The sequence below is a fragment of the Miscanthus floridulus genome, chromosome 16 (genome assembly GCF_019320115.1).
Source record: "Miscanthus floridulus cultivar M001 chromosome 16, ASM1932011v1, whole genome shotgun sequence".
In the NCBI taxonomy this organism is placed as follows: domain Eukaryota; kingdom Viridiplantae; phylum Streptophyta; class Magnoliopsida; order Poales; family Poaceae; genus Miscanthus; species Miscanthus floridulus.
Genome location: NC_089595.1, coordinates 6,752,749 through 6,764,471, shown reverse-complemented (window position 1 = coordinate 6,764,471; position 11,723 = coordinate 6,752,749). Strand labels below are relative to the sequence as shown.

Here is an 11,723-nt window from a genome sequence, read left to right as displayed (position 1 = left end):
CATTGTCCATTCTTCAAAGAGTGCAGCAGGCAATCGGAAGTAGAGATCCAAACAGCACTGCTAGAGAACCGAGCAAAATATATTACACTGTCACTAGTCACTACCATGTCACTTGACCTGCGCTCAACCCCAACATGCGTACATCCAAAATCAGCAACGAAATTAGAAGCGAGCGATAACAGAGCCAAACCAATCCTAATTGATTACCAACAGTGTTATTAGGACTACCATAGATAATCTAGCAGATCACGATTCGGCCTCCGACTCTGATCTTGTCGCCACCTGCAAGAACAGACTCTGACACCTTAAACTGGAAGCACTCATCAGGCTCGGGCGGTCCACTGGAGAGATCCGTGCATCCTACTGTGAACGTGGATTCCTGGTAATGTTTGATTAACTTCTCACCGCCTCGACGGCTCTTGACAGGTACGTGCCATGAGTAACTGAGCTCGCACTGCATTTCCCTTGGAGGTGCTTGGCCATGCTGAGGATGGATGCAGAAGACAGATATGTTGCAGCCAAGCGGTTTCTGTGCCACGTTCAGCAGGAACAGGTACAGCCCGTCATCGGTGGTGCCATCGGCTGTGTCACAGTCAGCGACGAGAAAGTTGAAACCGTAACGGAGGCTGACAGTGAATTCACAGTCATCGTCATCCCCGTAGTCGGTGGTGGTGGCAGCCCTGACCTTGGTGGCGCAAGGCCAGTCGTGTGCCCTGGCAAAGTGGTCCAGGAGCGTGGCCGTAGAGCCGACAAAGCCACATGCCTTGCCGGAGCAGTGGCACGGCGTGTGCAGGCGGTGGCAATGCTGGTCATAGTAGGTAGACCTGACGGTGCAGCCGTGGATGGCATTTGGGCATGGGAAGCGGATGGACTCCACCAGGTGCTCCATGGCGTGGCACCGGGTGTAGCCACCAGTGGCCACGCCACACACATGGCACTTGCCGTTGCCAGTGGCCTTGAGCTTGTCACGGCACACCGAACACACAGCGTGCCCTGCTTTGCACTGCATACAGGCATATATGTCAGAATGTGCATTAAGACAAATTACCACGAATGGAACAATAATATATGCATGTATGTTCAGACAAAACCAGCAAGGTAATGGAGACTGTTAGTTGTTTCGTGGAAAACGTTCATATTTCTGTTAACTTTTTTTTACACAAGCTAGAGCTTGAAACTTTCTGAAAGAGCTGTGAAAATGCAGACAAAAATGGCTTGCGATGCTTGAGAGCTGTTCATCTTTTATCTCAAATACCAGGCTACACAACCTCCAAAACCATATGCTGGTAATAGTCTGGGCTTTTTTTTTTCTTTGGCATTTGGTCAGAGGACAGAAATGTAACGGATATGAAGCATCGCAGTGTTACGAAAGGGAAATGTGGGGAATTCTCTATATAACAGTTCATTGTAACCACTTAGCTGTGTCTTGGAGCCTTGGAGATATTATTATAGACTAACTAGATAAAAGGATGATTGCGGTCATTGTCAAGATGTGTCCAAGATTGCGGACATTTGAAGAACTAATGGTATTGAGCTATTAGCAGCCCATGCACCATCAGGAATTCCATGGGTTAAAGCTACGGGGGATGGATTTAAAGCTTGTTAAATGTATTTAGCTCAAGTTATATCCAGTGTGGTTGAAAGCTCAGTGATCCAGAAAAAGGGACTCTAGGATCTTTCAGAGGCTTAGTAGACAGGATAAGGGCTGTTGCAGAGGAATAGGGACTTCAGCTAGTATTGTTACCTTTGGTTATTTGTGGATGAAGTGGTTGGAAAGGGCAAACAATATCATAACACTGATGCTTAGGGCATTTTATTTACATTCAGCAGTTCTCAAATAATGCATATAGCCCAACCCCACAACCTAGTTGTTGCACCAATGGTCACATTATTTTGTATTCATCGGATGTGCCGGTGCTCATAGACTGTCGCCAGAATATCTGGTGGGTACAGACAAGCCACCGGAAACCTCTTTGAATTCAATGATCGATCCGCTAAGAATTTATGAACACCGGAGAAATACTACAACTAAACCTCATGGAGACACATACGTATAGACATTTCGTGGTTTATCCTAGTAAATCTGACATAATATACTGCATCTTCGGATAAATCATTTCTTTAAGGTGAGAAAATATTTAAGGTTCTCCCTCTATGAAAGAAATGAGTATACAAAATTTTAATGAATCTAACCAGTCGTTCTAGTCTCTATGGCAGTTGAACACACCTGTTGCCAATTCAAACGTTTTCCCTTTCACGAAGTACTTAGTGTCCCTTTACATGACAAAGATCGCCTTATCACTCAATTAATGATGAGAGGACTGGATCACGCACTAACGGATCGCCTGCCAATGAATCTCCTTGAAAACACGGTGTGGCAACCATGAGTTTATGGGTTTTATTATTACGATATTTCTATGGCTGAACCTATTACACAACAGACTAATAATTATAACGTCTGGGTTACAACCAGAGACATCAGTTAGAGTATGGCCCCGTTTGGTATGGATTCGTACAGCTGTCTTCCACCTGCTATTTCCACTATAGCGCACTGTTCATTAAAGCTATATTTCTCTCTCCTCTCTCTCCCTCTCACATAACCTATTGGAGTAGGTGAAGCTAAAATTTTTGGCTTCACTGGCTCCAATTGGCTCTGTGAGAGGGAGAGGGAGGAGAGAGAAATCTGGCTTCAGAGAACGGTGTGCTAGAGTGGAATGGCAGACAGGAGCCAGAGCTGCCAGGATCCATGCCAAACGGCCCCATGAATAGTCACAAGGCGGAGCATATATTCAACCATATATAACAAAGTTCACCAAGGTGACATGGCCCGCATGAAATGCATGGTGCGCTAGCACTAGCAGTGACGTCCACCAGGCGGCAGCACTGAGACTATTGACCAGTAGGTCCGGTACCAACGAAGTTTAGGCTACTGTAGCACTTTCGTTTTTATTTGACAATTAGTGTTCAAGCATGGACTAATTAGGCTCAAAACGTTCGTCTCGCAATTTCCCACCAAACTGTGCAATTAGTTTTTTTTCGTCTACATTTAATGCTTCATGCACGGGCCGCAAGCATTCGATGTGACAGGTACTGTAGCACTTTTTGAGATTTTGTGTGGAACTAAACATGCGCTAAGAATGCACTTGCCGTGTGTTTTCCATCCGTCATTAAGAATGCACTTGCCGTGTGTTTTCCATCCGTCAAAAGAGTCTAAGGACTCAGTTTATTCGTGGGTGAAAAGTTTTTGACGTCACATCGTATGTTTTATGGGACGTTGGAAGGAATGTTTGGATACTAATAAAAAAAATTAATTACATAACTCGCCTAAAAACCACGAGACGAATTTATTAAGCCTAATTAATCCGTCATTAGCACATGTGTGTTACTGTAGCATTTATGGCTAATCATAGAATAATTAGACTTAAAAGATTCGTCTCGTGGTTTCCATGCAAACTGTGCAATTAGTTTTTTTATATATATTTAATGTTTCATACATATGTCTAAACATTCGATATGATGGGATAAAAAGTTTTTGGGTGGGAAGGCCTAAAGCGATTGCAAAGATTTACGCACTGCTGCCACACCTTTCAGTTGAGGTGTTAGGTTCTCGCTTGCTGCCCCAGGCCCCCTGCCGTGCGTCCTGCGTCCTGCGTTACCCACACGGCCGGCCGCACCCGTGCATGGGCATAATCACTGCTTGTCGTCTCCAAATGTTAAATTCCAAATGGTAAGCGCTACCTATCCATCCATCCATACTGTTTTGGCTTCTCCCCTGCTCTCTGAGACTCTCAGCCATCCTACGAGCAAGCCTCCATGCTTCCTCCTTATTACACACTGTTTTGGCTTCTGTTCTCCCTGGGGTACAGCTCCCCTGCTTGCGCTGCTGCATATAGCAATACTCTGATGACAGGTGAAGCACTCATTGCCGGTGAGAGGCTGATCTCCAGCAACGGCAAGTTCGCGCTCGGTTTCTTCCAAACAGGCTCCAGTAAGTACTCTGGGAACATCACTCTGCCCAACTGGTACCTAGGCATCTGGTTCAACAAGATCCCCAAGTTCACAGTTGTGTGGGTTGCCAATAGAGATAAACCAATCACTGAGCCCTCCCTGAACCAGTCAATCAAGCTCACTGTCTCAGGAGACGGCAAGCTAGTCCTGATAAACCATGTAACAAACTCTGAGATCTGGTCCACCCAAATTGGTAACAGAACCAAAACCAGTACCAACATCACAGCAGTGCTCTCTGACAATGGAAACCTTGTGGTACAAGATGCCTCAAAACCTGCCAGAATCTGGTGGCAGAGCTTTGACCACCCAACGGATGTCATCCTCCCCGGTGGGAAGATTGGCCGCAACAAGGTCACTGGTCTGATGTACAGCCTTGTGTCCAAGATGAACTCTGTAGACCCATCCTCAGGCTCATACTGCATGGAGCTAGACCCCAGCAGTCCTAAGCAATACGTTGATAAGCTTTGCAACACGTCTATAGTGTATTTTTCCACAGGGGAATGGAATGGGCAGTACTTTACCTCAGTGCCAGAAATGTCCGGCAATGCTTTTGCCACTGCCAAATTCGTTGAAACTCATGAAGAAGAATACTTGACGTACTACACCTTCGATGAAACTGTGACCACGATCTGCTTACTTGACTCGGATGGTCTTACCAAGCAGCTTCTTTGGGTCAGCGCGTTGCAAGATTGGGAAATGATCTACGTCCAGCCCAAGGCTTCATGTGATGTTTTTGCCGTATGTGGACCTTTTACAGTCTGCAATGACAACGCACTTCCAATGTGCATCTGCATGACAGGCTTCTCCGTGAAGTCACCTAAGGATTGGAGCCTAAATGACAGGAGGGGTGGATGCATCAGAAACAATATACTAGAATGCAGTAAGAACAAAAGCACAAAAGAGTCGACTGACCAGTTCTTTTCCATATCTAGTGTTAGATTGCCCTATGATGCTCAAGCCATGGAAGCTGTCCCAACTGTTCAGGAATGTATGGAGGTTTGTCTACGTGATTGCAATTGCACTGGATATTCGTATAGTAAAGGTGTCTGTTCAATATGGCAAGGTGATCTTGTTAACGTAAAGCAGTATAATGGCACCACAGGTACTAATGGAGAGATTCTTTACCTTCGTCTTGCTGCTGAAGAGTTGCAAAGTTGGGAAAACAGTGGGAGAAGGAAAATGATCATTGGTGTTGCTTTTGGTGCAAGTCTTTCTTCTCTGGTCTTATTCGTTCTTGTAATATTACTAATTATTCGGAGGAACAAGCGGAAGTTGTGCGATCATCCAAATAAGATTAAAGATGGAGGTGGAGTTTTAGCCTTTGGATATGTCGATTTGCAGCGTGCAACTAATAATTTCTCAGAGAAGCTCGGTGGAGGTGGCTTTGGTAATGTATTCAAGGGAATTCTAAATGACTCAAATACCATAGCGGTAAAAACTCTTGACGGTGCACGCCAAGGAGACAAGCAGTTCAGAGCTGAGATCAGTACAATTGGAATGATTCAACATGTGAATTTAGTCAAACTGATTGGTTTCTGTTGTGAGCGTGACAAAAGGATGCTTGTTTATGAGCATATGGTGAACCGTTCTCTTGATGCCCATTTGTTTCGAAGCACTGGTACATTACTGAATTGGAGTACAAGGTACAAAATAGCCATAGGGATTGCTAAAGGATTGTCCTACTTACATGAGAATTGTCGAGACTGTATCATACATTGTGATGTTAAGCCAGAAAACATACTTCTTGATGAAGCATTTGTTCCTAAGATTGCAGATTTTGGGATGGCAAAACTTGTGGGGAGGGAATTCAGTCGAGTTCTGACTACAATGAGAGGAACTGTAGGGTACCTCGCACCAGAATGGATTAGTGGAGTGGCTATCACACAAAAGGTGGATGTTTATAGCTATGGAATGGTGCTTTTGGAAATCATATCAGGAAGGAGGAACTCACTTGTAGAATGTACAAGCAATGGTGATCAAGCTATTTATTTTCCCATGCAAGCTGCAAGCAAGTTAATTCAGGGAGATGTGCAGAGTTTGCTCGATCAACAATTACAAGGTGAGATCAACATGCATGAGGTTGAAACAGCTTGTAAGGTTGCATGCTGGTGTATTCAAGAGAGTGAATTTTATCGGCCGACGATGGGTGAAGTGGTTCAGGTTTTGGAGGGTCTAGTAGACGTTTCAATGCCTCCAATGCCCAGGCTACTTCAAACTATACTGGGAAGCTCAGCTGCACCGTGAAGATATAATTCATGGAGGCAAGAGCAGGGCTACAATAGCTGATCATATAATTCAGCATGCTTTCTTGAAATTTACAACCTACTTTGTTGTCTGTTACTCCTACTTGAGGATGGAGATGTGCAAGAATAGTATTTTTTTTAGTTGTAAGCTCTATTTCTTGTAATGATATGTATATGTACTTATAATAAAAATTTCAAGTGATGTACTTCCTGAATAATTGATAAGGCTTGCTCAGCACATGTCTTAATGGAATAATAAAGATCCTAAATATGATTGCTTGAACTTATCAGCCCGGCTTTTCAGCCGAAATCAGCTTATTCTCTCTCACAGAACACTATTGAATCAGCCGAAATCAGCCGGCTTTTCCACCAGCAGAACAGGGCCTAAATGTCAACTTGACCTATGCCCAGAAATCAAGCAAAATAAATCTACATGTCAATGTCTTTTGAATTCTGTAGCCTATGGTAAATTTTTTCTTTGAACGGCGACTTTTTCTACTTTTACATTTCCAGAATAGTTCTATTGAATAATCTACCTCATTAGTATTTGCATCCTTCACACTGAAATTTGACCTCTAAATCCTGAGGCAACGCACTGGGAATTCATCTAGTACTAGAAGTTTTGAAGTCAAAAGCAATTATTTAAGACAAACTTTGGAATGAAATCTTTATGAAACAAATACATTAAGAGCAAGATAACAGCATACTCATCGACGGGGACACTATGTTACCTGTCACAGCCAAGACAACAAATTTGGAATGTTACTAGTCTTCAGTTGATGTAATGAGCACACGGAGTCAGCACAACTCTGCAGCTCGGGGTGAGTGGATTCGATTGGTTAGAAGATTGGGGATCTGTAATCTATTCTACGCGTGGGCAGGGACGACGACGACCTAGTGCGCGCGCGTGTACCTGGAAGATGGGGGGCTTCAGCGGCAGGAAGCACACACCGCAGTCGAGGGCGTCGGTGTCCTCCACCGTCACGTCCCCCGCCGCTGCCGCAGCTCGCTCCGGCCGCATCCGCGACGGCGGCGGCATTGCGGCATCGGGGGAGGTGGGGCCCTTGCTCTTGTTGCGGACGCCAGCTCCTGCCCGAATAGAAGTAGGAGTAGTTGCCTTCTTCCGCCCCACTATCACGAGCACTCGCCGCGGCTCCTCTCGCGCCGGGAACGATTCGCCGGCGCGGAGCCTCACCATGGCTCAGCAACTGCTCCGGTACGGCGGTGCCACCCACGAGCCCTGTCGTCTATTCGTTTCTCCATGGGAATACTTCGAATTTTTTTTATAAAAAAGTTAAATTTATTTTGAAATCTGCCAGGAGTAAATCCCATGCGAGTGTCGGATGAATATATACGGTATAGAAAATTCAAGTGTTTTAAGTTTTAAGACATGATGAATCTTTTCTTGTACATTAGTTACAGGCTTACAGCTAGTTTACAGTAAAATTGCTTATCAACCACTTTAACTTTAATTTTTAGTAGTAATAATATGGTATAAAAATGGTGTTGGAAACTCCCATAACATATTTTTTTTTCATGTCCCAAAAAAAAACATCTTTTTTCACACCAGAAAGTTAGACCTAATCTGTGCCATACATTTAAAATTGGACGGTCGGAAATAAATCATGGGTTGGAAACCTCTAAAATACTCAAGCGTGATTATATAATATATGGAGAGTTCGAAAATAAGAAATCTCTCTTGAAGGGCGTGTTTGGCAGGGCTTCAGCTTTGAAAACACAGCTTCAAAGCAGGTGCTCCACCACGGAGCAGCTCTACGATGGAGCTGAGCTCCCACCAAACCGTTTGGTACAACTCCAACTCTAAAATGGACTCATATGTAATTGTGAAAACATATCTAGGGCTAAAACGAAAAAACATGTCTTCTTCCTCCCGCACTCGCCAACCAAGAGGCCGCCGCGCCAGCCCCTGCCGCGTCGGTCAGGCGGCTGTGCCGACCCCTGCCGCGAGTAGGCTGGCCGCGCCAGCCACTACCACGCCCGCCCTTGCCGCACCGGACCCTGCCGCGACGGTCCCTGCCACAAAGGACGAGAGAGGAAGAGGCACGGGAAAGAATGGAGGGAAAGAAAGAGGACGAACCGTTCATTTTCCACTAATCAGTGGCATGGTGGGTAATTTTAGGAAACTCCACAGATCATGAGTTTTCAAAAGGGAAAATGGTGTTCTTGCCCCTTACACAGACGTGCAATTGTGATTTTGCCCTCGTTTTTCTAACTTTGTGATTTTGCCCTTAACTGTTCACAAGTCAACGCGATTTTGCCCCTGGTCAACGCGAATTTGCCCCTGTTTTTACCATTGACCAAGGGCAAAATCGCGTTGACTTGTGAACAGTTAAGGGCAAAATCACAAAGTTAGAAAAACGAAGGCAAAATTATAATTTCACATCAAAGTTGGGGCAAGAACACAAGAACCCCTTTTCAAAACACCCCTTGAGGTGCTCCGTAGATTTAGTAGATCTAGGAGCTAGATCCACGCTTTTTGAGGATCTAGAGCTCGCAAAGCTGGGGCGTTCGGCTGAAAAAATTAGAAACAAAGCTGTTTTGAGGATCTGAAGCTACGTGGAGCTCCGCCAAACACCCCTTGATGTCCCAAGTGCGCATCATGGCTTCTCGTGGGACTCTATTTTTCCACATATTTCCGACCATTATAGAAACACACCTATGGAGAAATCTCCGTGTATCCCCAAGGATATATGAAAAAATAATTTAGTACAAACCATATATTCGGTGGAATCATAAAAACCCACTAGATAAACATAATTAGAAGTTTTTTTAAAAAAGATTAACAGATGCACATCCATGTTGTATCTATAGATATACAAGGTCAGAAAACTTAACTTTCAAACTCATTCTAGATAAAATCATAAGAAAAAAAATCGGGTGCACACTAGAAGCCAAAATTCACACATGAACTTTGTTATTTTGATATGAAATTATGATTTTTTTTTTCAAAACAAGCTTGGGTCTCAAATTTCGTGGCAACCATGTATATGCATTTTTTTATAAATCTTAGATATGTTTTTACATTCCACCGAAAATGTGATTTGTGGTGAATATTTTTTGAGGCTAAAAGAGGTAAACATGTGATGCCTTTTTTTAGAATTACACAGTACAACGTAGACGCTCACAGCACGCATGCACACTCACTCCTATGAACACATGTACGTAAACCCTATCCCTATGAGCACCTCCGAAGGACTGAGCCGACAGATCTTGAGAGTCACGAAGTCACCACATGCGCCTTGCTGTCGACGGGGACGTCGCCTACCACTGAAAGCATAACGTCGTTAAATCCTGAATAAATCCAGAAAAATACGAGCACCCGTGCCAAGTCAAAGATTTGAACCCGAGTGGGCAGGTTCCACCACAAGTAACCCAACCAACTAATCTGACCAGCTTAGAAATTATTAGTTAAACACAAAACACCAACAATTAGAATAAAGGAAATTTTATCTTGGGAACATCCAAATCTGTGGTTTTGTAGAATATAAATAGGCCGTCCAAATGGTTTCTAGGTCACCAAGAAAATATTCTTTGGACCAATGGACAATGAAAAAATAATTGATCATTGTAGTGCTCGAACGTCCGGCGTGCGAGTGCGTCCGGACGCCGGTCTCCTTCCCAAACCTGTCCACCCTCCCGCGCAGAAATAGAAAGGAACCCCCCCCCCCGCGTATAGAAACGGAACCCGCCCCTGTCCTCCGCTCCCTGTTCCCCAACGCACCCCGTTCCCCCACCGCGCCCCCGTCCCAAAAAAAGTACGAAACACTTCAAGTGCAACATTACAAACATATGAAGAAACTATGTAGTGCAACAATGAGATATAAATACTGCAACATCAAAAAATATGTAACGCAACATTGAAAAACATGTACTACAAACATCAAAAAAATATGTACTGCAACAACGAAAACTATGTACTGCAACATCGAAAAAAATATGTACTGTAACATCGAAAAACATATACTGCAACATCAAAAAAATATGTACTACAACATCGAAAATTATGTGCTGCAACATAAAAAATTATGTACTGCAACATCTCACGCAGTAGTACTGTAACACCGCAAAAATATCTGTTGCAACAACCCAAAAATCACATTGCAACATTCAAAAATCATCTGTTGCAACATCCAAAAAAACCATTGCAACACGGGAGAAACAGCAAAAAACAGCGTACAAAACAGCCCCTGACCCATCACCTCGAGCTCGCCGGAGGGAGGAGAGAATAGGACCCCAGAGCTCGTCGGGACCTTAAGAAGTGGGCAATTAGCTAGAGAAGCAGGTGCTGTAGCGATAGCCACCGCCGCGTTCCTCAAATCCAGAGGAGGAGGATGAGGAGAAGGAGGATGGCTCAGATCCAGAGGAGGAGGAGGAGCGTTCAGTTTCAGAGGAGGAGGAGGAGGAGCGCTCAGATTCAGAGAAGGAGGAGAAAAAGGGCTTAGATCCAGAGAAGGACTGACCTATCTCGTCGGAGCCGCCGCCGTCGTCCTTGTCTCTTGTGGAGATCGTGGCCCGAGGCACCTATTTGGTGGAGGCGCGATGCGGAACTAGCTGGTTGAGGCCAAGTTGGTGCGATGCGATGGGGCTGCGAATGAAGGGGCGACCGGTGCAGCAGCGGCCGGTGCCGAGGTGCGGAGGAAGGGGGCGGACAAGCGCTAGCCAATGGAGACCGGAAGGGACGGCTGCTGTTGTGACTAGTGAGCCGAGACGGAGGGAGTTCTCTGAGTCAAGGCAAGGGCGAAGGACCGAAGCAATGGGGGCGGGTTCTAAGCGGTTGGGTTCGGGCAGGTGCGGAGATGTGAGGTTTGTGTTCCGTGGACGGGTCCGTTCGGACGGGACGGATGCCCACACAGTATCATTATGGAAAAATAATCTTTGAATTAAATATACTACTAAATGTTCATTACCTTCAGTCTGTTCGTTTGGCTATGGCTTGTAATAAATGATCGTAAATTTCCAGCTGGAACAGTATTTTTCTCTCACACAAACCAGCCAGCAGTACTTCTTCACGAACCAGCGATACGAACCAGCCAACCGAACATATTACCTTTGTATGCCTGCTTCTGGGGGGCGCCGCCATCTGCTCCATCCTCCAATCCAAGCGGATCCTGCTGCACAGCACCCCCAGCCACCGGTGCAGACTGCCTCTTCCAACTGAAACCATGTCCACTACCACGGCGCCGTCCTCCCGGCGTCCGCGTGGAGGATCCCGACGCCCCGCCCGCGTCCTCATCAACACCGAGCCCGTCGTTGGCATCCACGACAGCAGCAGCACCGCCGCCTGAGACCGCACCCGGAACGGGAGCCCGATCCAGGTCTCTTTCTGCTTCAAGCGCCCGCCGCAGCCGTCCACGCTCTTCCTGTACTGCTCCGAACTGAACCGGTCCGTGGCGCCGGCGATCCTCTACTCGGTGGACGATCTCCTCCGAAACATTGGCGAACATGGGGTCC

The 11,723-nt window shown here is 45.6% G+C and overlaps 2 protein-coding genes across 2 annotated transcripts; one reads left to right on the top strand and one right to left on the bottom strand.

Annotated features, from left to right (window-relative positions):
* Positions 1-238: 238 nt before the first annotated feature.
* On the bottom strand, positions 239-7,496 carry LOC136510197 (uncharacterized). Its single transcript, XM_066504739.1, has 2 exons — positions 7,165-7,496; positions 239-1,003 (listed from the first exon to the last, which is right to left on the bottom strand). The coding sequence occupies exons 1-2, from the start codon at positions 7,447-7,449 to the stop codon at positions 239-241; spliced, it is 1,050 nt and encodes a 349-aa protein (XP_066360836.1). The 5' UTR covers positions 7,450-7,496.
* On the top strand, positions 3,368-7,171 carry LOC136512626 (G-type lectin S-receptor-like serine/threonine-protein kinase At2g19130). Its single transcript, XM_066506587.1, has one exon. It carries the CDS (start codon positions 3,814-3,816, stop codon positions 6,250-6,252), a length of 2,439 nt encoding a protein of 812 aa, XP_066362684.1. The 5' UTR covers positions 3,368-3,813; the 3' UTR covers positions 6,253-7,171.
* Positions 7,497-11,723: the final 4,227 nt, after the last annotated feature.

Bases quoted from the DNA above. Each gene is read 5' to 3' on its own strand.
- LOC136512626 (XM_066506587.1), top strand. From the start codon at position 3,814: ATGCTTCCTCCTTATTACACACTGTTTTGGCTTCTGTTCTCCCTGGGG.
- LOC136510197 (XM_066504739.1), bottom strand. From the start codon at position 7,449: ATGGTGAGGCTCCGCGCCGGCGAATCGTTCCCGGCGCGAGAGGAGCCG. The intron at 1,004-7,164 runs GTACACGCGCGC...GCCTGTATGCAG, and splicing joins TGAAGCCCCCCATCTTCCAG to TGCAAAGCAGGGCACGCTGT.